General features: G+C 43.9%; 1 protein-coding gene across 1 annotated transcript in view; it reads left to right on the top strand.

The window, feature by feature from the left end:
• The first annotated feature begins 20,815 nt into the window (after positions 1–20,815).
• Positions 20,816–27,541, top strand: part of Sh3gl2 (SH3 domain containing GRB2 like 2, endophilin A1) — a 189,689-nt gene continuing 182,963 nt past the window's right edge. Inside the window, exon 1 of the mRNA XM_055629671.1 lies at positions 20,816–21,219. Coding sequence (XP_055485646.1) covers positions 21,175–21,219 — 45 coding nt within the window. The 5' untranslated portion in view covers positions 20,816–21,174. The remainder of the gene's footprint in view (positions 21,220–27,541) is intronic.

The raw sequence follows: 27,541 nt of genomic DNA, 5'->3' as shown, positions 1-27,541 counted from the left end.
AGAGAGAAGGGTAAAATAGCATAGACTATGCTTTCAGAAGGGCCGTCTCAGTGTCTCCTATGTGCTCCAGGTGTCCACTCCATGTGAAGGAATAGGGTTTAATCTATTTCCACAGAAGAAGGGTCTGGAAGTCCCTGCTTTCCTCCCACAGTCAGTCTGTTGTCTCCTTCTGCCGCAACATTTTCTTCATGTCCATGCCCTGTTCAAGCACACCCACAGTGTCCTCTGTGCTGGGTGGTGAAGGGAGGTAGGAGAGTTGATAAGATTGTATTTCATCGGGTACATGTATAGAGTTCTCAAAAACACATTTTAAAAATAACAGAAAAGAATTTAAAAGTCAAAAGATGTGTGTAAAACCAGGCCTCTGTCACTTTGGCGCCTCTGGCAAACTGAGTGACATCAGTGACTGGTGCTGAAAGGCCCACGCGCCAGAATCATTTTCTGCTGTAGCCTTCATGGAGGTTGACTGAACTGCAGCTTGGTACCCACAGGACCCCAGAGCAGAGGCTGCTGTGGGTGTGCCAGAAGGCATGAAGACTTCATGCCTTCATGCCTTCTGCTTTATTCCTCGAGGAACAACTTTACTCTGATTGTTCATGGAAAGAATGGGAACGACAGGAACAAACAAAAATCTCACCACTGACTATTGTGACGTGACTGAAGTAGCAGTTTTATCACTGAAATTCAGGAAGGAAGCAACCGTCTTCCAAACAGCTAAATATGCAAGTCCAGAAAAAGAAAAAACAAAAACAACCTGAAGATGTTTTAACTGCCACCTTCACTCATTTTGTCCATTTGCCCATTTGTCCCCTTCAGCATCCTGGTGAAGTAGACAATCTGCTTAGCTAAATAAGGTGCCACACACGCCACTCTGCTGCCGTCACAGGACAGTTGCCTATAAAACTAGACTTCTGACGCGGGCTACAGCTTCACTTTCCACAGGTTGTCAGTCTCAATCTGGGAGCTGTCATTTAAGCAACCTCTAAATCATTCTTGCTCTGTGCTGCCAAAGCTGGGTCCATGACTACCTCAGGTGGGGCAAGAGCAGGCATGGCAACCAACTCCCAGTCGGGATCTTCAATGAAGCTCCTGATGAGTTAGTGCAAAAGCCTCCTCCACAGCCATCTTTCCAGAAGTGTCTTCACGTCTGTCCAACTGATATGGAAAGACTGCAGAAGCGGATTTCAAATGCAGGAGACACGGAAGCCTTCCTATTTTTAAAGACAAGCCACTAGGTCCATTTAATTCTACCCACATGTGAATGGTGTGGGGCCATTCACTGGAGCATGGGTAACCTACCAACGTCTACAGCCTCAAAGAAAAATGAGTCTCCTTTTGCCGGCAACTCTTAACGCCAATAGCTCTTCAGTAAGGAGTGGGGCTTTGAGAATACCTCCCCATATTGAAATTTATCTCACAGAGATCTTGTGAAGGTAGTTACGGTTGCTGTCAAGTCTTAATTGAGAGTCATAGCATGTCCAGAAGACAGCACTGGGCAACACTCCCTTCCACATAGCTTTTACAATCTTTCCACCTCCTCTTCCGCCATGTTATCCGAGCTTTGACACACGCCACGGTAGGAACAGTTGGTGAAGATGTCTTATTTAAGTATTTAAGGCTGAGCCCTTGGTCACTTCTCAGCACTACAATGATCTTTTAATTTTCATATTTTTAATATTAGTTACAATTTATTAACTTTGTATCTCGGCTGTATCCCACTCCCCAATTTCCTCCCATTCCCACTCTCCCTCCCTCATCTTCTCTCTACCCCTTTCCAAGTCCATTGATAGGGGAAGACCTCCTCCCCTTTCATCTGACCCTGTTTTATCAGGTGTCTTCAGGCCTGGCTGCAAAGTCCTCCTCTGTGGCCTAGTACGGCTGCTCCTCCCTCATGTGAGTGTGTGTGGTGGGGGGAGAGGCCAAAGAGCCAGCCATTGAGCTCATGTCAGAAATAGTCCCCTTAATTAGGGCCCACTTGGATACCAAGCTACCATGGGCAACATCTGAGCAGGGGTTCTAGGTTATATCTATACATGGTCCTTGGTTGGAAAACAGTCTCAGAAAAGACCCCTGTGCTCAAATATATTTGGTCCTTGTGGAACTCCTGTCCTCTCCAGGTCATACTAACTCCCCCTTCTTTTATATGCTTCCCTGCACTCTGCTGAAGGTTTAGTTATGAGTCTCAGTATCTGCTTTGATACACTGCTAGGTAGAGTCTTTCAGAGGCCTTCTGTGGTAGGCTCCTGTCCTGTTACTTGTTTTCTTCTACATACAGTGTCCATCCCATTTGTCTTTCTAAGTGAGAGATCATCTTACCCAGGGTCCTCTTTCTTGTTTATCTTCTTTAAGTGTATAGATTTCAGTATGTTTATCCTATCTTATAGGTCTAGTACTCACTTAAAAGTGAGTATATACCATGTGTGCCTTTCTCCTTCTAGGATACCTCACTCAGAATGATCTTTTCTAAATCCCACCATTTGCCTGCAAATTTCATGATTTCCTTATTTTTAATTGCTGAGTAGTATTCCATTGTGTAAAAGTACCACAATTTCTGTATCTATTCCTCCATTGATAGACATCTGGGTTGTTTTCAGGTTCTGGCTATTATGAACAAAGCTGCTTCAAACATGGTTGAGCAACTGTCCTTGTTGTGTACTTGAGCATCTTTTGGATATATGCCTAGGAGTGGTATAGCTGGATCTTGAGGAATCACTATTCCTAATTGTCTGAGAAAGTGCCAGATTGATTTTCAAAGTGGTTGTACAAGTTTGCATTCCCACCAGCAATGGAGGAGCGTTCCCCTTTCTCTACAACCTCTCCAGCATGTGCTGTCACTTGAGTTTTTGATGTTAGCCATTCTGATGGGTGTCAGGTGAAATCTCAGGGCTGTTTTGATTTACATCTCTCTGATGGCTAAGGAAGTTGAGCATCTCTTTTCTCTGTCATTCTATATTCCTCTACAGAGAATTCTCTGTTGAGCTCTGTACCCCATTTTTTTTAATTGGATTGCTTGATTTATTGCTTTTTGACTTCTTTAGTTCTTTATACATTCTGGATATCAACCTTCTGTCAGATATATTTATGAGTCTCTGCATTGACTGCTGTGACTGAGAAACAAAGAGAGAGAGAGACAGAGACAGAGAGAGAGAGAGAAGAGAGAGAACAGAAACTTCTCTGACCAAAAATGGGTGAAAATCAGGTCTATGTATATAAAAATAAGTATTTACAAGTCAATTGACAGCATGTCCATTTAGCAAAATAACAATAACAGGTGCTACCCTGGGACCCACTGCAGACATAGGCTATGACCTCTATAGCCATGGGCTATGGACTCCCAGACAGGGAAATTCCCAACCAGTGGAATAGAGTTCAAAACCAATCAGAAAGCACTGGTTACCCCATAATAATCATGCAACTATTATACGAGGCAACTATTGCCTGGAAGGTCTGGATTATAGTCTGCAGGGTCCAAGGCTGGGTAAGATTCACAATGTCTTTTCTCCCCCACCCCCAGAAGCCTGCATAACACCAGATTCACATTTTTTTGCCAATATTTAAGAATACATAGATAGTGCCACAAATATCTACATTTCTGGGGGCCTCCTAATTTTGTATTTGTAATCATGTGAGATTTTTTAAAAAAGGCTCCCAAGTCCTATATGTTTTAGACTCTCCATTGTTGTTCTGCTCAGTGTAACTCCTGCATCAAGGCTGAACATGTAGTTTTCCAGTAGATTTGAAATAGGGAACTATTTCTCAGAACTCTTTGTAATGGGCCTGAAAACAGGCAGTGATGGGGGGAGGGAGGAGGTGTGGGGAGGGAAGGGTAGGAGAGAACACAGCCAACATCATTGGAGGTTTTTTCATAATCCCTGTCTGCATCAACTCCTCCCTCCCCCCAATCCATGATTCCTTCAGTTCCTGTAGCTGGAGCAACATTTTTATGCATGGCCTTTGAGCTTGCTTTCTTCTCCATTTCCTCATAGACACATTTAAACCCCATCAATCTGATGCTCATGGGATAAAGCCGCTAAGAATCCCCCTGTTGAAGAAAGGCATGTTGTATGTGTCCATAGAGAAAGGACAAGCCATACACATCTTGCTCTTTGAAATGGAATGCCCATGGGGAAAGGATTGGGTCTGTTTTATATATGCTTTTTACAGCAAGTGTTTGCAGGCATGGCTGAATGCTGTCTAGCTAATAAATAGCCCTTGACACAGGTAATAGAACACATAGTGCATATGTTCTCCAGTTACCTTCGGGATATGTGTTTTCTGTGTTGGTCTTAGCTTGGAACAGATCATTTTATTCCAGAGCATTAGTGCTCAGTGGAAATATAAATATTTTTGTTGTAACAGCATGCTGTAAGAGGGAATTCAGTCATTGTGCTTCCCCTGTTCCGAGAAGTTTGGCTCTCCTTTACTATCGCCTGTGTTATTCTTCATGAGTTTTATGGCCTCATCGTTCATTCCCTGTGTTTTAAGGGCTTCGTGATGTTTGCTGTGAATATATTTATCACTCAGCAGAACCATGTCTCCGTGTCTCCCTTGGAGCCAAGGAGAATCAGCCAGCATCGTAGATCATCAGGCAGCAGGTCTTCACACTCCTCATGGCTTACGAACACTTACTTCTCTCTTTTTAGATGATGCTCTATGAAGAGAAAACAACTACTTGCTGTTGAATGAGGCCATTGCCATATTGCTCTTGATCTGATGTATTGGCTACATTTCCTATAAAATGATGAGTCCAGAGCCTCTGTCCACCAGGCCAGTCCAGTCATTTGTGGGTCATGTTGGCACAATTGCTGAAGGAGCAAAGATAGTACATGCTTTATCCATGGAACAACCTACTTTTCAGTAGCTTGTCACTGTGTATTTTGCCTACATAAATGTTAACCTAATACTTTCCTGTGTTTATATCGGTGTCCACAGCAATGGCCAAGCAGGTTAGACCCTTCTGTACTCCTAACATTGAACTGAGATGGCTCCACAATTCTCACACATAGTTAAATGAATCCTGTACAAATAGTCAAACATTGTCATAAAGGAACCTTATCGGCAGTGCATCTTATAAGCACATATGCAAAATTATGAGCAAGTTAGATGCAATATGACCAAATTGTGTTTTTTTTTTTTTCAAATAATGAAAGGTTATTTGGATATTTAAAAAATCAACCACAGGATAACAGAGAATATAGTTATTTAAATTAAATAGAGCAGAAATATATGATGAAATTCAGCAATTTTGTGATAAATTATTAGCAAACTAGTAATAGATGGTTATCTCTCAAATAGAAAAGAAAATATCCATAACACAAGATTCATTTTTGATTTAGTTTGTCAAGACAGGGTTTCGCTGTGTACCTTTGGCTGTCTTGGAACTCACTCTGTAGACCAGGCTGGCTTTGAATTCATAGAGATCCACTGCTTCTGCCTCCTAAGTGCTGGGATTAAAAGTGTGTGGAACCAGTGCCTGGCTAAGATTCAAACACCATACTTTATTCAACAAACAAACAAAAATAAAACTATTAAAGCACTGAAAATTCTCCTAAAAGTCAGGGGAAAGAAATGCTTCCTAGTAGTATGAACCCTGCAGATGGAGGAGGAGGAGGATCAAAAGTTCAAGGTCATCTTCCCCTGTCTAGCTAGTTTGGAGGCCAGACTGGGATATGTGGGACTGTCCCTTACAAACAAAACCCTTAAAAGTGAGATTATAGTGAAGGAGAGTGAAAACTCGTTACCCTATATCAAGGTACCTAGTTACCCTAGCTGCTGTGATATGACTTTATGTGAAAAGTAATAGGAACTGAAAGAAATGGGAAAAGTCCTGAAAAGTAACTGCCATCTGCAACTCTGTTTTTCTTCTCAAAGAATGTAGTGAAGATGAAGACATTCCAATGAACAGAGACAGGATACCTACCTATACTTATAAAAATCACAAGTTATTTTTTAGGCAAAATAAGAATGTTCCCAGATGGAAGGTGGGAGAAGCAAGAAGAAAGAAACAGCAATAGAAAGACATTTATGAGCATGTCTAAATGCATATTGGTTGTATAAAATCAAGGTAACAGAGTCTCATAATCAGGAATCAGCCATCACCTAGGTGGGGGTTAAAGTATTGTTGAATCTTTGTATTGCTTAAGAGTAGGCTAAGAGTCTCAATAAACACTACATCCTGACAAAGGGTTATAATTTGTAATGTTGGAATCCCAAAGGTCATTTTTTTCCCATCGTAAATGTGTGTGTGTGTGTGTGTGCACATACCTGAGGAAGAGGAGTAGGTGTCTTTCTCTACTAGTCTCCACCCTATTCACTAAAGTAGAGTCCCTCAAACCCAGAGCTCACTGGCATGAAGTATCTAGCTAGCCAGCTTGCTCTGGGACCCTGCTGTCTCTACTTTCTGGGCACTGGAATCACATACAGCTTCTACCACGTGCCCACTGAGCATTTCACACGGGGTCTGGAGCTCCAAACTCTCGTCCTGGAGTTTGTGCCACAGGCACTTTAACTGCTGAGCCACCTCCCACAGCCCAAGGGTAACCTTTTGAAGACTAGAAAAGGGGTTTTGAAACTAATAGTAATGAATAAAGATTAACAAACACGGAGTCAATTAAATACCAGTCAAGAAAATAAGGCAAAGGGAACAGGTAGAGCTGGGAGAAAATAAAAGAAGGGTTTGGTTTTAAAGACACATTTGCCATTATTATAAATGCGTAAATTAAATGCTTCAATTAAGAGAAAATGTGTGAGCTTTATAAGAAGCACGCCTAAAACTTAATGTCTGCAATGCAATGTTTAGCCAAAAGGACACTAATAGAACGGAACACCTACCAAATCTATCATATATTCTCATTCCTAAAGCTGGTCTCAGTCAAGTGTCAAAAGATCCTAACCAAACAGTATATTCTAGATCACCAGAGTAAAAGACTGATTAAGCTGGAAAACTATAGAGAGTTTTTACACAATCATATTCTTGAAAATTAAGCAGTTAATTTGTATATCCCATAGATCAAAACAGAGGTTGTAATAGATATTAGAAAACTAATTTGAACAGAACAATTAAGTTATCACACCTATCTTAAAATCCAGAGGCTATGCCCAGATTGTGTTTTAATAGTTTATAACTGATTATGCAGCAAAAAATGTCTGCACACAGGGGCACATGCCATCACCTCTAGAAATTTTCCCTGGAGTTAATGTGTCCCCCCAAAGTTCATATGCTAGAAACCTAATCCCATATGCAGCAGCATTAGTAAGTGGGCATGCTAAGAGCTGATTGTTCTGCATTGATGTATAGATGAATGTCACTATCTGGGAGTGGATTAGTTATCAAGAGAGCGGACATGTTATAAACACACGCTCAACGATGGAATGACTCCTAACCCACTCTGCTGTGCTCGTGGATCTCTATTTGTCTCAGCCATCAACAGAGAAGCTTCCTCCTGTAGGAGATGGAAACAGATACAGAGGCGCACAACTGGACAATGTGCAGAGCGAAGAAGGAGCTTGAAACACTTAGTCCTAAATGGGATGTCATCACCAAATCCCTCCCCTCAGGGAACGTTGCAGAAGAAGTGGAAAGACTCTTAAGAGCCATTGGGGATGGATGATGCCAAGGAAACAAGGTCTTCTAGACATAAGAGGGCTGATGCACGTATGAACTCACAGAGACTATGGTGCCTAGAGCCTGCAGGGATTAAAGTCAAATAGGGTCCTAGTGCTGAGAGGAGGAACCACACCTCCATCCCTAACCATAAGCTATCTCCAATTGTTAACTGCTTGCAAAGGAAAAACTAGTTTTCTCCAGTGGAGTCTCACCGGCATACAAGCCACACAGAAGGGCAGGCCTCATGCCCAGCAGTAGATGGCTAACTTAAAATGAACTCAATGGTATTTTTGGAGGGTTCTGTTGTTGCTTTTGTTTTTCCTTTTGTTTTTGCTTTGTTTCATAATGCTTTGTCTGGGTGCTTTTTCTTTTAACCTTACAGGTGTTTTGCTTATATATTATGGTGTCTAGTTTGGTGGTTTTATGATTGTTGTGTGTGTGTGTGTGTGTGTGTGTGTGTCTGTAAACAAATGTGTCTTTGATTCTACATGTTTCTTATGCTTTTTCTTTGCTTCTTTTTTTGTTTGTTTCTTTTAACCTATTCTAGTTTCTTTGTTTTATTTGTATTTTTTTCTCTCTCTCTTTTTCTTTGCATGTGTCTGGTAGTTTTCTAATGAGAGAGGAGAATGTATTTGTGTGGGTGGGGAGAACTAAGAAGGGATTGTGGAGTGGGAAGCTACAGCAAAATATATTGTGTGACAGAATAACCACACTACTCTCCACAGGCCTAAAGAAGCTAAGCAACAAGAAGGACTCTAGGGAGGATGCTGATTCTCATTCAGAAGGGCAGATAGACTAGACACCAGGCGTGGTTGAAGAGAGAGAACAGGACTGGAGCCTTCCATAGAGGTCCTCTAAAAAACTCCACCCAGCCTAGTATCAAAGCAGATACTGAGACTCACAGCCAAACTTTGGGCAGAGTGCAGGAAGCCTTATGGAAGAAGGCTGTGTGTGTGGTGGTGGTGGTTGTGGGGGGGAATAGAAGGACCAGAGAGGACAGAAACTCCACAAGAAGACCAACAGGGCCAACAAATCTGAGCCTAGGGGTGCCTGCAGAGACTGATGCCCCAACCAAGGACCATGATGGAGAGGATCCAGACCCCTGCTCAGATATAGCTAATAGGCAGCTTAGTCTCCATGTAGGTCATCTAGTAAAGAGGAACCGGGGCTGTTTCTGACATAAACTCTGTTGCCTGCTTTTCCATCACTTCCTCACTGCAAGGCTACCTTGCCAGGGCACAGAGGAAACCTATGCAGGCAGTCCTGAAGAGACTTCATAGTCTGGGGTCAGTTGGTAAGGGAGGAGGGCTCTCCCCCTTTCTGAGGACTAGGGGACTAGGATAGGAGGAAAGAGGGTGGGAGGATGGGACCAGGAGTAGACAAGGGAAGGTGATATAATTGGGATGTAAAAGGAATAAATTAATAATATATATATATATATATTATGAAAATGTGTTTTCAATTAAACAAACTATGTTCTCCCTTGCTCGTTCATTCTTCCTCATGCTGTTTTTTTAAAGATTTATTTGTGTGTGTGTGTGTGTGTGTGTGTGTGTGTGTGTGTGTGTGTAGTAATCTACCTGTGCACACATAAACCAGAAGAGAGCCCTAGAACCCTGTTAGCTATGATTACAGGCACACAGAGAAACAGTCTTGTTATGTTTGGCCTGGGATCTGAACTCCGTTCTTCATGATTTTATAGCAAACATTGCTGATTGCTGATCCATCCCCTCCAGGCCCTCCATTTCATACTGTTTTGGGAATAATGTGGTGATTACTATCTAGCTATTATAATCATCTTTGATTTCTAGGGGGATCTAATCCAAATAGAATGAAATTCATCCATTTAATTCACGACATCAAACAGCATGCACGCCCTTCACCACAATCCATTTTAGAACAAGTTTATTGGAAATCATACTCTCTTTAGCCACTAATCACAATTCTTTATCCCAAGTCTAAGCACTTTCTAAGTGTACCGGTTGGCTTTTTTTTTTTCAATAGATCACTTTGGGAATAGAGGACCCCAAGTGAGAAAATGCCACTATGAGATTTGCCTTTAAGCTAATGGGGACACATTTTATTACGTAGGTGAAAGGGCCCAGGATCTTGTGGGTGGTGCTACCCCTGAGCAGGTGGTCCTTGGAGGTATAAGAAAAGCAGAAGAACATGAGCTGGAGGAGCAAGCCAGTAAGCAGCACTCCCCAGTTTTCTCTACTCCAGTTCCTGCCTCTATATTCCTGCTAGAGTTACTGCCTTGACTTCATTTAGTGGTGAATTGTGATGTAGAAGGGCAAAGTGAAATAAACCCTTTCTCCTCAAGATGCTTTTGTTCATGGCGTTTATTACAGGAACAGAAACCAAACTAGGACACCAAGCCAGTAATCTGTTTTCCAGCTCTCCACACTCGAACAGACTTTGGATACAAGATTATTGAATTAGGGTGGTAATTTTAAAAGCTGATATACAACACCAAACTGCATAGTGTTTATTCTTCTGGAAGATACTCAATCTATAAAATTACCAAATAGATATTTAAATCCTTGCCACATTTTAAAATTATTATTATTATTCACATAACCTGTGCCACCCTCTCAGTGATTGTCTTTAAAGGTTTTTCTGGTGAAGTCTGGGTCTAAGCCCTCCATCGCCTTCTGTTCTGCAGAATTCCCATGTAAAAGTTGCTGTAGTGGATCATGGGTTCTCAGCTGGTAGAGCTTCCAGAAGGCTGAGTGGGAGAGAAAGAGGACTACAAACAGCTGCAGCTAACTCTTTTCTCTTCGATACTTAAAGGTCAGAATTGCTTATTAATTTAATAGCACTCATCTCCAGCTTTTCTTTAGGAAGATCTGGGAATCTGGAGGGCTTATCCAAATTAGTTCTGAGTTTACAGCTTTCCTGGGTTTGTGTTCTGTCTCTTCGGGTTTAATGAGTCTTCCCTTCTACCCAGAATGGGTTTTATATGGCTAAAGCCAGAAGGCACACAGAACAATGGGTGACAGGTGGCAGACATGTTCCTTAATTGTGCGTTTATAGGCTGGCTATTGAATAAGGCCTTGAGTTGAGGAACCTCTTATGTTTAGCTGTGCAGGCCTGGAGAAGAAAACCCTAAGTTATTGCCTGCAGTCATCAGTGTTTGGTGGGCATGGTGAGGTGGGAGTGATACAGCCTTCCTGTGACTGTTTTTCAGCAGTGGTATGAAATGAGGAGATCAGCAAGTGTCCTTGTATTGCTGTCTTTGCAATGTGACTGAAGAATGCAGAAAAATGGGAAGAAAATCCTTCACTTAGGATAGAATTTCTCCCTACCAGATTCCATGGGAAGCTGAAATGACTCAGGTAGAAAATTTAATATACCTAAATTTAATATACATCTTAGCTTAGTCTAGCCTACCTTAAATGTATGTGTTCAGAACACATGTATTTCTATCTCAGTTTGCTTCTTATTGCTGTTACAAGCATCATGGACAAAAATAACCTAGGAGAGGGAGAGGTTTATTTGGCTTTCATATCCTGAATCTATCATTGAGTGAAGTCAGGGCAGGGACTTAAACAGTAGCCAGGGCATAACCCATGGAGGAATGCTGCTTACTCGCTTACTCTCCATGGCCTTCTCGGCCTGCTGTCTTATCGAGCCCAGGACCTCTTCCCTTGGTGGGCTGAGCTTTCCTACAGGTAAATCTGATGGAGGCATTTTCTCAATTGAGATTGCCCCTCCCCAGATGACCCTAACTCATGTCAAGTTGACATAAAACTAACCAGCATAGTTACCTTTTAGGTGGGCAAAATTATAATAAAGTATTAATACCTCCTTTGATTTATTGATTACTGTCCTAGAAGTATAAGACAGAATGCCCATATGCACACAGGAGACATTTAGATATTTTATATACATTTTGGGTTGAAAAAAACCCAAAACACCTTGTGCTCACATGGGGTGGAGAGTATTCTACTGTGTAGCAATTAACCAGAAAAGGCTGAATTCAAACATGGTTCCTAATGAACACATATAACTTTTATACCATCACGAAGCCAGATTATTTTAATACAACCATCATAATTCAAGGACTGACTGTATTCTCGAAAAAGGTTATGAATTTGGCCTATATTGTGTGTTGAATTGTGTCCACCAGAAAGATATGTGGAAGTCCCAAACTCCCTAGTACCTCTAAAGGGGACCTGTTTGAAAAAGGTGTAATCAGCTAAATTAAGAAAAGGTATAATTGGAATAGGTTGGCTTTTTAACTACCATCTAGAATCCTCTTTTTAAAAGATTTTTTTTTAGTAGTTATTTATGTGTGTCTGTATGCGCAGGCACCCACAGAGCACAGAAGTTATAGTTACGTAGTTATAGATGTTTGTGAGCTGTCAAACATAGGTGCTGGGAACTGAACCTTGCTTCTTCGGAAAAGTAACAAGTACTTTTAATCACCAAGCCGTCTCTCTAGCTCCAGTAGTCTCCTTCTAACAGAATTTAGACAAAGATACAAGAAAACAGAAGGTCGTAGAAGAGGCTTCTGTGTGTTACATCTGTACCTCAGGGAATGCCATAGACTGGTAACTACACCCAGAAACTTATGGGTAGATTTTTTTTTTTCCTCAGAAGAAATCCACCACAGACTTCCAACTTCCAAATATATGAAAAGAGAGGCTCGAGAGATGCCTCAGCCGTTAAGATCATGTGCTGTTTCTGTAGAGGACCTACGGTGTTCCCAGCACCCCAGTGGGTACCTCATAATTGCCTACAACTCCAGTTCCAATGGGATCTGATGCCTCCATGACAGCCACATGCCCGCATACCCTCCCGAACACGTAATTTAAAAATTAAAAACCCACCTTAAAATGAATAATAAGTTTCTGTATAAGTTCTGTAAGCGCACAGTTGTACTTCATAACAATAGCTCCTGTAAACTTATGCAGTCCATAAACGTCTATCTAACTTTCTGATAAGCTTATGTCAATCTCTTTGTTTGTGGAATAAAAATAATAGAAGTAGTGCATGTGAGAACGCCACCAGCTGTGGCGAATGTGCTGGTGGCTGAGTGTCCAAGGCACCTAACCTTCTATTCACCCCTCACAACACTAGGAGCCCCACAGAGGCAGGCGAGATCAGGGCTCTGACTCCAGCAGTCCATCAAAGGTGTGGCCTGCTCCAGCATCCTGCTAGTTGGGTGGGGCCTTGACAATTAGTCCTTCGAAGGATGTCTGAGTGCTGCTGCTGCTCACCAGCAGCCACATTTTGAGCACTGCAGAATCAGACATTTAGAGATGTGTTAGGGAGTTTAGATAACGGGAGGCTTGGGGGGGGGAGAGGGAGGTTTTCGGCATGTAAAGTTAACCCTTTAATCACTGTCTTGATGATTCCACTCTAACAGTTTTCCTGCTACAGGTTTCTCTCCCACCTTTGCTCTGAATTTGGCATTATTTTCCAGTATGTTCGGCACGGCACTTAGATCTGGATGCCTACGTGTATCTTGTAGGCATCCCTGAATGAGTGAGCTGGGATTTGCTCAAAAGCATATTTGAGAATACTTTGTCTCAGCTCCTCCTGAAGCCTTTTCACCCTGAGGCTCTTCCCTGGGTTCCTAATATTTATATTTTTTCACAATACGTATAAAGGCTTGATCAAACACTCATCAGGGTGGCTAGTTTTCCTTTAGTGGTTACTGAGTGACTTGTTCATTTGTGGGGTCTCAAGTCATGTTTAGGTAGGCTTAGGAGGACTTTGAACTTATATTTAAAAACTTTTAAATTCCCTAAAACTTCTCTACCCAAAAACTCACCTATGAACTTGTGCACTCGTTTGCTTGTTCGAATGCTGCCCTGTTGAGCAGTTCCTGTGTTGCTGGAAGTACATGCTGTGTCCGGAGTAGTAGTCATAAGCTAGCAGCAGTGCGTGCCTCTGTGGAATCTGCAGAGCAGTGGGAGAAGAGGCAAGATAGACATGCAGAGAAATCACAATAATTAGTGCAAAACTACAGCTGTGACTAGCACATCAAAGGAGAGCAGCATTAGCTCTAACAGACTGTATTGGTAAAGTCTGACCCTGCTAGGGAGGTCACAGAAGCCTTTTAAATGGAGTCAGTTGAGGACATGCAGCAAGTTAGGCCGCTGTAAATCAAAAAACAGGTAGAGAGAACAGGATTTTCCAAGACTATCAGAGACTGACCTTTGGGTACAGCTCTCAGGGTACACAGGTGCACAGGGGCCCTCGGCTGGCAGGAGAAGAAGTGTTCATTGGCATGAAGTCATCAGTTCTGTGTGTGGGTTTCTTGTACCTGAAGATATAGGTCATTGCGCATCTCCTTGATTTTGCTGACTGCCCCCACCTCTCTCCCGAGGTGCTTCCCATTAATGAGAGATCCACTTCTACATGCTTTATACCACTCTCTTGTCCCAGGGTAGCAGGCATCTCCTCTCTTGTACCAGGTGACCTCTCTATTTGCTCTCCATCCCCATCTTGTGTCTTCTAGTAACAAGGCTTAATAAGCCATCAGGTTTCCAGTAGAGTCACATCAGCCATGCAACTGGCTCCTTCCACATACTCCTAACATGCCCAGAATTTTCTAGTATTTTTTTTTTTTTAAGCCAGTTACACCAGTTGCTCTATATCTCTTCTCCCTGCCTCCTTGTTCAGGTAATCCTACCTCCATAAAGCAACAATACTTCAGTTTCATATGTCCATTGGTTTTATGCTTGTAGGTTGTGAAATCTTTCCTCTTGCTCACTAAAGTACACACTTCAGAGCTTACACACCTCAGAGCTCATATACCTTAGAGCTCACACATCGCAGGAATTGATGCCCAAAGTTGCCCACACCAGGGCAACCGTCAACAGGGAACTAAAATGTTTTCAGGATCTTTGTTCTAACAAATTCTATATTTGGCACACCTTGGGAGAAAATGAGTATTCTTGAGATGAAGAAATTTCAATATTAACTTAAATATCTGAAATGCATGTTTTAAGTGATGATTTATACTTACTTTATTGTCAATGAAGCCATTTTTATATGTTTGGTTCAGAGAAGAAATGAGAAATGAGCACAGGCAATAACAGACAATCCATAAAATATTTTAAAAGGTTAAAGTGGAGGTTCTCAGCAATTATAAATATTTGTTCTATTAAAATAGGTGTAAATTGTGAGTTGTTCCATCCCCTTTGAAGAATTGTCTTTTCAAGTGCATAGTAAAGTATAATCAATACATTATTTTTATCTGTATAATGCTCATGCTAACAGACATGTAAACAGTATGTAAAGCTCTAAGCATTGTTGGTAGGTTTGTGTTAAATCAGATTAGCTCCCCCTTTCAGCTCTCTTTTCTCCTTCCGAATTTCTGTAATCAGGGGAGTGCAACCTCTAGCTAATGAGTAAAATGTGTTCTGTGACTAAGGAATAGCTTCTCTCTGCATAGCTGGCTAGCTACTAAAATAGCAACAGAATATGACCTCTTTAGCACAATGCATTAGCAGGCTGACCAGCCAGATCCTGTGCTCAGGGTTGTATTAGATGTCTCTAGTGTCTAAAAAAATAATATCTACCCAGGAAAAGATAAGCCCATGGTAAAGATGCTCTAACAGTTTGTGCCTAATTGAAGCTCTTCTCATCCTAGGAGTAGACACTGCTATCTCACAGTTTAGTTCGACACTTACTTACAAGCATGCAGTTGCCAATTCCCAGGGGCTGAGGGAGGTTCTGGCCTTGGTAGCCTGACACATAGTAATCAAATAAGCAAAAGGTCTGATTGTGAATCAGAATGTCAATATCCTGCAGAGAGAAAGGACACTTGCTAAAATACTATGTTTCTTGTTAATCTGACTACTCTTCTCTGAAAAGAAAGCCTGTTTGCAGAACTAGAGCTTTCTAAATCTCTGTGTTTGAGTTCTTAGCCAGCACCGAAACCCAGACTTCCAGGGTATTGCCAGGAGGATAGAGGGAAGAGCTAGTGATTACAAACAACGAAAGGGTGTTTTACCTCGTGAAACAGTGAATGCTGAGGGAAAGATGCCATGGAGACCCGAAGGGGAGGGGTGGCTGTTATAGGAGGGGCATCCAGAACAACTGAACATTATGCAGACATGTCTTGTTTCCTTTAAAATGGTCTAGTTTTAAAAATCTCCTCAGGCTTTTAAGATTCAGTTAGGCTCTCACTAACGGGTGTTCCTATGGTCTGCTAAGTGATGTACAAGGTAAGTCCTTGCAGTCAAAGAGGTAAGAACCTAAGACTCATTAGGGATGTGTACAAAGACACACTAGACTTAGTTCATAGCAGAGGCACACAGTATGATTCCCGAGGCTCCAAACATGAGGAAAGAACAAGAAAGGCAGAGGAGGGGGAAAGGCTTCAAGGACCAGGGGCTGGAGGTGGCAGTGGGTTGGGAACGCTGGCCACATTTCAAGGTGACATGTAAACGATGACTACTAAGCGATGCAGAATCTGACAGGTGTGCATCACAAGGCGATCTCATCTTCTCTTCTTTCTTCTGTGATTAGGTCCCGAGGGCTTAGGTAGGCAATGAGGAAGCTTTTGTAGGGAGACACCCACTGTGCTCTGGAGGGAGGAGGGCTGCATTACAGGAATACAACCTTCGAATTCTACCTCAAAGAGACCAAGCGTAGGTCCCTCCTTGTGTATCTATTCGGAGAAAAGCCTAGAAGCAGAGATATGAAGGTGGCCTTCCCCCTGATTTCTCATTTCTAGGAAGGCGTGTTGCTAGCCCCGCCCACTCCAGGCAGGTCCTCCCGGGTAGCTTCTACAAACAGGGCATGTCACGTGCCCTCAGAGGGAGATGTGAAGGCTGTTGAATGCGTGATTTAACGCCGTGAGACTGCAGTATCAGTGACACTGTGGTATGCTCACTCAGTCGTTCTCAACTCAACTACCTCTAACATTTATGCAACAGCCCTGTGCTTAGCTAGAGGCTGCAGCAGAAAAAGATGGGTGAGTCACTGCCCTGGGTCCCCTTGGATTTCTCATCTGTAAAATCTGAAGCTGGGACTGAATGTCTTCGCTTTGTTGTGATTCATGTGCTCACTGAGCTGGACATGAATTCTGGAGCATTTTACCCTTGTGCTGGCCAGAGTCTGAGAACAGGGTCAACGGGGAGAAAGATGGAAGCAGCTCCTTTCAATCTACCTCCTGAGATCTATAGCACCATGAATGGTACCAAGGATGCATTAGCATCCTTGCAAACTAGCATCCTGTGCAAACTAGCAGCCTGATATTTTCTGGAAGCTTTGCCATAATGCAAAGAGAAGTAGTGCGTAAATGATGTGATGAAATTATTGCTGACCACGGATTTATTGTCCAACTAGTGAGGTGGTGCTATGTTGGAGATTCACCTAATTGGGGCTTTCTTGAGCTGATGTGGGTTTATATACCATTTTATAGTGACTTTAGCTCAGGAGACTAGAGGGTAAAATGTTGAGTTTGTCAAAGTTCTTTCTCACTGACCTTTGATGCCCAACGCCACCATCTGCACCGCGCCTTGAACCTTTGTTACAGATCTTTTACAAAGGAAGAACTCGTATGTGAGGGATATGCAGCACCACGTGCATTTTCCCCTTCACATTCAAGTCAGGATAAATGCCCATGAAACATGGTTTTCAATCTGTGGCCCGGAAATACCTTGGGCAGCGGCTCTCAATCTGTGGGGTGCCCCCACGTTGGGGGTCAGATGGCCTTTTCACAGGTGTTGCCTGAGACGTAAGACCGTTGGAAAATACAGATATTTACATTATGATTCATCACAGTGGCACAATTACAGTTATGAAGTAGCAACAATAATAATTTCACAGTTGGGGTCATCACAAATGAGAAACTGTCTGTTAAGTCACAGCATTAGGAAGATTGAGGTCCACCTTGGGCTTTGAGGATCAGTTTGTTTTGGCATCGATCCCCTGACACCCATCTCTAAGTTGCCCTCTAAAAGGAGATGCTCAGCACCTCACATCCTGGACAACAGCTCAAGGTTTTTCATGAGCACCAAGCGAGGCTTAAAGAATCACTGATTTCGAAGAGATTTAGGTGAGAGCGGCAGGTTCAAAGAGCTTTCAAGTCCTTAAGCAGAACCCACTGTAGTTCCTCTGATGTCTGTAGACAAAGAACCAGGAGAAGGTGGGGACTGGCTTTGCTTAATTTAAGGTTAAGTCAAGTACTCAAAAGTTCTGAGGAGCCTCTTCAAGTCCCCAATCCACTTCTTTCATGTTTGAGACCAAAGACATGAATTTCAGACCCTTCATTTTGCAGATCAATTGCTCTGTCTCTTGGTAGCTTTGGCTCAGGTCCACTCTCTGACAATGTCTTCCATTGCTGGTCAAGGGACCAAGTAGCAAAAATGACTGTGAAATGCTTTTTTCCATTATAAATACATTGAAAAGGGACACGGTGTAGTATTATCATGCAAGTTTCCCATTATAGATAAGGTGAAAAATGTTTTTATTTTATTTTATTATTTCAGATTATTAACTTTACATCCCAAGGGTTCCCCCTCCCTCCTCTCCTCCAAGTTCCCCTGCTTTCCCTCTTTCTGCCAGAAAAGGGGAGCAAACCTACCCCTATATCCATCCTCCCCAGCACATCAAGTCACATCAGGACTGAACATATCCTCACCTCCTGAGACCCAGCAAAGCAGCCCTGCCAGGTGGAAGTGATCCAAAAGTAGGCAATAGAATCCTTGTTAGAAACAGCCCCACACCCTCGGCAGATGCCCCAATGTGAAGACCAAGTCACCCATCAGCCATATATGTGCAGGGGACATAGGTCCAGACTATGCAAGCTCCTTAGTTGATGTCTCAGTCTCTGTAAGCCCCATGGGACTTGGCTAGTTGTCTCTGTTGGTCTTCTTGTGAGGATCCTGTACCCCCTAGGTCCTTCCATCTTTTCCCCCAACATTTCCACAGGACCCCTGCAGCTCTGCCTCATGCGTGGCTCTAAGTCCCAGCATCTGTCTCAATTCCCTGCTGGCTGGAGCCTCCCAGAAGACAGTCAAGTTAGGCTCCTGTCTGAAAGCACAGCAGATGTCATTATTAGTGTCAGGGCCTGGCTCTCTACCACAGGGTGGGTCTCAGGTTGTGCCAATTGGTTGGACATTCTCTCAATCTTTGTTCCCTCTTTATCCCTGCACTTCTTACAAGCAGGGTAATTTTTGGATCAAAGGCTTTGTTGTTAGGTTGTTATTTCTCTCCTCCCACTAGTCCTGTTTGGCTAGTAGTTGGTCACTTCAGTCTTCATGTCCCTCCCTGTTAGGAGTCTCAGCTAGAGCCACATCCATGCCCTCCCAAACCCTGTCTCAGGCTTCCACCTTGACAAAAAGATGCCCTCCTCCATTTCCCTTCTTGTTCACAGCCCTCTCACTTCCCACCTCTTTTCTCCCCACATCTGATCCACAGGACCCCTGCAGCTCTGCCTCATGTGTGGCTGCAAATCCCAGCATCTGTCTCAATTCCCTAGTGGCTAGAGCTTCCCAGAAGACAGAGCCTCCCCAGAGCCTCCATCTCTGGCCCAATTCCCTCTCTTTATCCACATCTGCTCTCTATTCTATTTCCTCTTCTGAGTGACATTTCTGCACTCTTCCTTGGGCCCTCTTTGTTACTTAGCTTCTTTGGGTCTAATGGATTGCAGTACGGTTGTCCTGTACTATAAGTATAATATCAGTTTATAAACAAGTATATACCATGTGTGTCTTTCTGCGTCTGGGTTACCTCACTCAGGATGAGCTTTTCTACTTCCCAGAATTTGCCTGCAAAGTTCATGATTTCCTTGTATTTAATAGTTGAGTAGTATTCCTTTGTGTAAATGTGCCACAATTTCTGTGTCCATATCTGCATTGAGGAACATCTAGGTTGTTTCCAGTTTCTGGCTATTACAAATAAAGCTGCTATGAACATAGCTGAGCAAATGTTTTTAAAACCAAGGCAAACAGAGAAAAAGTTCACATTTAAGGACATCAGCCTCACTGGGTTAAATTTACTTAGATTTACTTCTCACTGTTCTAATGTCAACCAAACATTAGCTTTTGGCCCACCTTATCACTCTGGGTCATGGTGGACAGACCATGTCATAGAATTGTGGTGGAGGGAAGAGAACCTTGTGGCCCTTATACCAAAAGCTAAATTCTTTGCCAGAAAGTAACATGTCCCTTCTGCCTTAGTCCAGTAGCCAATGCTTGTCCAACGCCACCACTTATAAGGAGTTTAGAAGGTGTCGTTGGTTGGAGGGTGTATGAACAGCAGCAGCAAGGACCAGAGGAACACAGACCTGCTCCATCCTTTGGCTTTCCTTTGCACACTGGGTGAGGAGGCCATGGATTGCTCAGCGCTCACTGATCCAGTGTTCTGTTGTGCTGTGACTCACATTAGCAAGGAAGACTGGTACCCAGACACTGTCCAGCACCTTCAGTTTATCCTCACTCAAGCTGCAGTGGCTTGAAGCGTTTGTGCGTGCCTTACACCAGGCAGTGGGGGTGAGGGGGTATGCGAACTGTTTTTTTTAAGGAACTGGATCCCAGCCATGTCCACTCTTTAAGCATCCTTGGTAATTACTCTCCTCCTGGCGTCTATCACTCTGGCCTCTCTTGCTCATCACTTTGATCCCCGCGGTCAGGTGTGGCCAGCATTTGAGGTCTCTCCCACAAGCTCTTCAGTACAAGAAAAACTTGCCCAAGCGGCTGCTTGTGAGAGCACAGGAGCTGTCTGGTGCTGCTCTGTGCCCTTCACCGGAGTCCACCCTTGGCTTGGATGCGGTGTTTGTATAATTTACTCCCTTGCCTTTCCACGTTATATAAAAAGGTTAGAGTGAAACCCCAAGTTAGAGTGAAACCCCAAGATAATTGTGTGAATGCCAAGCTCACATTCGGCTTTTTCGCTTTTGTAAATAGATCAAATGCTATTACAGTAGTAATAACTCATGTCAACTCTATTAAAGTATTCCAGTCAAGTTATAAGGACTTCTCTTAATCTTAAGTAGTTAAATTGCAGTAGACCAGAAAAAGAAAAAGTTGATGGATTTCCCTAAGGTGATACAAGCTTAAGGGATATTGAAACCGAGGCACAGAAATGTTTTCGATGGCCAACCAAGTGAGCAGGAAGGGCATGAAATGGGCAATGACTTATTCATGATCCAGATAGGCCACCACCCTGCTTTTCAGCTGCAGGGAGCTCAAAGGGCAAGGGTAGAATGCAGGCAGCACCACTGCGGCTACCTGGAGGCTGGGTCACCTGAGTCTGCACTGCCAAAGGGCAGAGGCCCGTCCGCCAGGGCCACGAACGACCCCCACAGCTGAAGATCAACCTAGGCTTCTGATGCTGGAGGGGCAGTCGCCCCGGCACAACCCGATGGCTCCTCGCCCTCACCTGCCTCCCGCCGGGGCCCGGGGCGGGGCTTCCCGCGTCCCCTTTAAGAGGCCGCATCACCCGCCCTGACGTCAGGGTGTCTCTCCGCACCAGCCCGCGTCCCGCGCCGCGCCCCCGCGCCAGCAGCTCCCGCGGCCGCACGACCAGCGGCGGCCCGGCGACCCCTGCCGCCTCTCCGCATCAGCAGGTGCCCGGCGCGCCGCCTCCCGCCTCCCATCATGTCGGTGGCAGGGCTGAAGAAGCAGTTCCACAAAGCCACTCAGGTAGGGCGCGTGCAGGTGTGCCGGGGGCGGCCCCCGCGCCTGCCCTGGCCGGCTCGGGTCCCCGCGGGCTGCTACGGGGCGGCTCGGCTCCGCGGCCCGGCTCCCTGGCTCCGCTGGGTCGGCGATCCCCGAGCCCGAGCCCTGGCTGCCGCATCCCTCCTTCCTCTTCCAGCTCCGAGTCCCTGCCACCCCCTCCACCCTGGCTCCCGGTGCCCAGCTCCCAGTCCCTGGCACCAAGGCTCCCTGTCCCCGCAGTCCCAGCTCCCCACCCGGGTTCTCAGGCGGTAGGACCCCGCGGGGCAGCTGCTCGGACGGCGCCGCGCAGGTGCCTGGTGGCGCGGCGGGGGATTATGTAAAGTGGCCTCGGTGCCGTGACCTTGCGGTGTGCCGTGCCCCGCTGTCCTGCCTGGAGCAGGTGTTCTTGGAGCCGGTGTGCTGCTTGGAGCGGCGTTCTCACTCGAGGCTGCCCGGGTGCTGGCGCTTTGCGTTCTGGGCTCTGCGCTTCTCCGAACCCCTCCTTCCCAGGCCTCCCCAGGCTCCCAGCATGGGAGGATGTGGTTCCTTCAAGGCGCTCGCATGCATTAACTTTTCCCTGGAGAAACTCCTTGCTGAAGATTATTTGTGGCCATGGCTTCATCAGTGGTCCGCGTGTCTTTTAAGTTTCCCCACGGGGTTTTACTGCCAAGGCATAACTTCACTTGTTAAAAACTTGAAAATCACCGTCTGTTTGTTTTTAGCGACTCGTTTACTAGATGTACCAAATTTTCTGTGTGGGGTGAGTAAGCTGTGGTTAAAATGCATTCAATCCAGACCCGCATAAAGAGAAACTAGGCGTAAATACTTAAGATGCGACCCATTTCTTACATAATGTGTGGAATTAAATTTTTTTTTATTCATTTGGAGCAGGTCCAATTTTAAGATATATTTAGCAACGAAAGACTTCATTGAAAAACCGTTAAATACTTTTTGCATAATCTGGCCTGAAAGATCCTTATCCTAAGCTAGCCTGAATCGTGCAGGCTCTAATTTCTCCTTCTTGAGCGCCACACCAGCAGTACTGTAGCGACCCGCACCGGGAAGAGGGAAGAGGAGGGGCTGCGTTCCTCAAGATTGCTTAACATGCAAGGGAAGCTTCGACCGTGAGCATAGCTGCTGTCAGCACAGCCTTACCTTCTTCGAGGTATTTCTCGAAGTTCAGGAAAGCAGGAAAAAGCCATTTTAGGAACACACACACACACACACGGTTTTCCGGGTAGAATTGTGATCTCCGCACCAGAAATGTACAATTAAATACATTGTTGACTTGATTCTGGAAGCTTTTCAGTTTTATGGAACCAGGCTCTGCCAGTGAATGACCTAGGACTTCCCTGATGTCACCCCGCCCTCACCCCTTGAATTCTGGAACTTGTCACATTTCTAAACTAGAATGAAACACTGATTAAAAAAAAAAAAAGCCAACACCAAATGCCTCTCTCTCTCTCTCTCTCTTTCTCTTTCCTTCTTTCAAGTACATGGCATTTAGGAGCATTGGCTTTGGGGAAGGAAAGGCTAAAATCCTACTCCCCCTCCCCCACCCCTTCTACTCTCTCTGAATTTAAGCAAGATAGTTTTCGAATCTCCCCTTGCTAAAAAAGAGACTGATATTTATTCCTCGGGGATAGCATAAGGATAAGTGAATTTGTAGCACACACATGGAGGACGTTTAGTAAGTGAAAGCTAATGATTGAGGAATCATCTCATGAGTGACAGGTACTTTCCCTTCCACTGGTAATTATGAGACCTGAGGAAGCAGCCGGAGCTGGAAGTTCTAGATTTCTTAACACGCACAGTAACCATCTGACTCCGGTTCAGTTACCCCCCCCCACCCCGGGGGTCTTATGCAACCTGAAAATGAGAAGGAAATGGAGCTGCAGCAGGGAAGCCCACTTTCCAGGCTTGGAGGAGCTTGGACGAGCTCCCTATGCTCAGATTCACTATCAGTGTCCGTTTCTTCCTTTGCCGAAAAGCCTTTTCTTTAAAGGTGAGGCAGCATGGTTCTATTCATAGCATATTGGAGCCTAGTCTTTAAAACTTTAAGGCAAAGGTTACTCTCTCGTACATGGATGTGTATTGGGTGTGTAAGGCCCCAGTTGTCTGAAGGCTGGGAGGTGTGAGGGAAGCTTTTGCAGCCATTTCGCCTCACTGGTTCCTGAGTCTGATCTTAGCTGCAGAGGAAGCACCCTGCCCAGAACAGCTCCTGTTGAGAACTGCCATGCCGGTCTGTGGAAGGCGACATTTCACCTTTCTGTGGAACTGAGCTGCTCGCTTATGTCAGCAAGGGGTGGCTAGAATTTTTGGATTCCTGATTAGGGTGTGTCCCCGTGATTATCGTATTAGAATTGGTTATTTCTGTTGTTGATAGTTTACTATGTAATTGAATAATTTTAATTATAAAGCAGAACAAATGAGCAATTATTACCCTACCTACAGGAAGTTTTGTTTATATTGAGATTTCGCTTTTTCAGCAGCAATGTCAGTTTTTAAAACTCATTTGAATTTGTAGCAGTCTATGTAAAAATAGCCTTTCCGATTAACACCCGCAAACCCATACTTCTTTTCCCACATCTCATCATTATGTGTTTGATATGGTGTGTCCTAGGTAGGGTTCTAGTGCTTTGAAGAGACACCGTGACTGTGGCAACCCTATAAAGGAAAACGTTTAATTGAGGCTGGCTTACAGTTCACAGGTATAATCCATTATTGTCATAGTGGCACTCAGGCAGACATTGTGCTAGAGACGGAGCTGAGAGTTCTACATCTGAATCCATAGGCAGCAGGAAGAGACACTGAACCACTAGGCCTGGCTTGAGCACCTGAAACCTCAAAGCCAACCCCTCATTGACACACTTGCTCTAACAAGGCCACACCTACTCCGAAAAGACCACACCTCCTAATAGTGCTACTCCCCATGAGCCCATGGGGGCCATTTTTGTTTAAACCACCACATGGTGCTTACACAGTGTCTGTGCACACTTCAAACTGTGTGGCTGCTTAAGAAGGTCTTTTTACAGGGTGAACTGTTTTAGATCATCACCTCATTAGTTTGCTAGAATTTATGTAACAAAGTACTGCAAACTGAGTGACTCAAGAACAGAAATGTACTCAGGCACTCATCTTGAGGTAGGGGGGTCTGAGGTCAGTGCTGCAGGAACACCGTGCTTCCTTCGATAGCACCAGGCAAGAGCTGCTCCTGGCCTCATTCCTAACTTCTAGGGCTTTATTGGTGGTCTGTAGATACGTCACCCTGATCCTATCTTCACAGTCACATGGTGTTATCATCGGTGTATATCTGTGCTCAAGTTTCAGTTTTACAGGGGTACCAGTCATGTTGGCTTAGGAGCCCATCTGTTCCAGCATGGCCCTGTTTTCATGTAAGGTCACAGATGAAGCTGGAATTTCAACAAAAACATTTTTGGAGGACACACTTTAAATAGTAGCATTTTGTGCATAAGGATTTGTTATAGTGTTCTTACTACTGCATAGGATTCAACATTTAGAGGAGCAGCTCTATCTAAAGTGATACATAATTTTTTTTATTTTTTTTGCATGGGACTAGATACACTTTATTCCTTAAAATCAGTTTGTTAGGATAAGACTTTAGTCTGAGTTGTCCCCACTTCAAACCACCCTCATTCATGAAGTTAGTAGGCTGAAGAGAATGCCCATTCCAGTCTGCCACATGAGGGTGTGGCAACATGATGCCATCTTCCAGGGCAAAATGAATCCCTATTAGATGAAAATCTGCTGATGTCCTGATCTTGGGGTTTCTTAGACTCACAAACTGTGAGCAATAAGTATCTGATATGTGTAAGTTATAGGCTTTGGTCCTTAGGGCAGTCATCTGCACTGAGAGAATCGTGTGCCTGCTACCTTACTCTACTTTCTGTTGCTGTCACAGTACCGGAGACTGAGTAATTTAGAAAGAGGCTTATTTTGGCTTATGATTCTGCAGGCTGGGAGATCCAAGATTATGTGGCTACAGCTGCTGAGGGATTGTGGGGCTTAGCTCATGCTGGAAAGCAGGAGGACAAGTAGGTCTATTAAAAAGCAAAGTAGAAGCGGTAGCCTCTCTCTCTAACAGCTCTATCTCCCGGGGACACCTCCAGTTTCCCAGGAGAGAGAATGAATTCACGAGGGAAAAATATGGAAGCGTTCGTGAGAACTGTGCCTCGTGACCCACTTCTTTCCCCTAAGTCCCGCCTTTCAGTGCTGCCGTGTTGAGGTTGCCGAATGGGACCTCTTTGAGCATGTGCTCTAACCACAGTACCTGTGTCTTAGCTGCATCTTCCTGTTTTTTTGTTTTTAATGATAAAACTCATTTGGGGAGGGTGTGACTATGACACAGTCTGGTGTGTGCCGGCTGTCATACGAAGATTTTTCACCCGATATAAGTTGATCCCATTGGTGTTGTGGGCCTTCCCATTTTAATTCATTTATTTATGCTTCCATGTTATTTACCATGCAAAATTGTCTATACATCTGCTTATGTGTTTGTTGATTTAGGAGATGTTAAACTTATTAAGGTGTTCAATTGAACACCCAGTTATGATTTTATATATTAAATTTCTACTTTCTTAATTGGTTGCTTTACACATTAAACTCACTGCTGCTTTGAAATCATGAGTTGGGCTTATTGCTTGGCCCAGAGCTCCTATGCCTGTTTCCTTTGGGTGAGTATGTCAGTAGGCTGGGGTGGCTCTGTGTATTTTGTAAATTATATACCAAACATTATGAGTGCATTTTCCTGGTGGATCAGGGCTTAGTGGTCGCCAACTTACTAACGCTATTCTTAATCCCTGCCTTCCTCCACAAAATAAAAATGTAGGGTGAAAAACTGATCACATTTTTAGAAGAGAATCTGTCCATCTCCTTGTGACTGGACTTGACCCAAATGTAGCTGACTCTGAAATAAATTTAGGGGCAGCCAAATATAAGAGGTTTTCTAAGGGATGTTAGGATTGGATGAAATAATGCCGGTGAGAGTGCTGTGCTTGCACTTTAAGGAAGATTTGAACCATGTTTGTGTCTTTTTTCTTTCCTTTTAAAAAAGTTGTTAATGAGCTGGTACTCACCCATCCACTTGACAGTGGACCTGCCTTTGGTGTGTCAGTGAAATGGTAATGAAGTACTTTCCCTTGAGGCTGTGGTTCTCCTTGACAAGAGTTCTGGAGTTTGACAATTTTTTTTTTTTTTAACTTTTTCCTGCATTAATGTTTTCTGTTGAGTTCCTGTGTTTTGGTTTTAATCCAGTTAGGAAAGTTTTGAGCATCTTTCAAATTAATTGTAGTATTATTGCAGACAGTAAGCCTTGATCTAAAAATACTCTGTTTTGGAGGCAGTTATTGTGTGAAGCAAGGGGTCATAGGAGTTAGGGGAAGGAAACTGGGTCTTCTAGAGTGTATTTTACTCTGCCACCTCTTTAGTGTTGCTGGTAAGGTCCAGGGTTCCCAGGACTCAAGGATTTGTTTAGAGTGTATTTGAGTAAGTGGTAAAGAGACTTGGACATCTATAACTGAGTGAGAAGGTACAGGTTCAGAACCATTCTAATGTTCAAAATGTATACCTGGTGAGCTGAGTTCTGTATTTAAGGCCAGATTGGCAGGTAACTGTGTGAATAAAAAAAAAAAAAAAAAAAATCAGTGGATTGCCTTGACTTCCCCTCCCCCTTTTTGTTTTTGTTCTTTTGGCTCTGCAGCCTTGTTCTGTGTTCTTTTTGATGTTCAGCCAGGTGTGGCCAGAAAAGGCTGGAGCATGGCTGTAGACTGTGACACTTCAGGAGAATGCCCTTGCTCCTAGGATGTTTGCTTTAATGCTTAGGATTCTAAAAGACCTCTTACAAGATTTTTAGGTCTCACTTAAACTTCAATATGTAAAACAGATAGATACATACTTATTATAACGAAAACTGAGCATTCCCTAAGAATTGTAGTCCAGGCAATTTTATAGTGCCAAGAAATACCTGATAACAATGCTTTCAAAACTTGGTTAGGGGACTTGAGAAGTGGCTCAGAAAGTAAAGTGCTATTTGTTATAAGGCTGAGTTATCAAACCTGAGTTTGATTCCAGTATGCACGGGGGGCATGGGAGGATGGCATGTGATCCTAGCTAGTGCTTGGAAGGCAGATACATGCAGATCCCTGGAACTTGCTGATTACTTTATGGTTAGCAAGAGCACCAGGTCCCAGTGAGAGGCCCTGCCTAAAATAAGAAGGTCCTCTGGCTTACACATCACATCACATCACATCACATCACATCACATCACATCACATCACATCACATCACA

The sequence above is a fragment of the Psammomys obesus genome, unplaced genomic scaffold (assembly GCF_907164565.1).
Source record: "Psammomys obesus unplaced genomic scaffold, mPsaObe1.curated_primary_1811, whole genome shotgun sequence".
NCBI classification, from domain to species: Eukaryota; Metazoa; Chordata; class Mammalia; order Rodentia; family Muridae; genus Psammomys; species Psammomys obesus.
The sequence above is the reverse complement of the archived record's forward strand: the minus strand, read 5'-3'. Positions and strand labels throughout refer to the sequence as shown.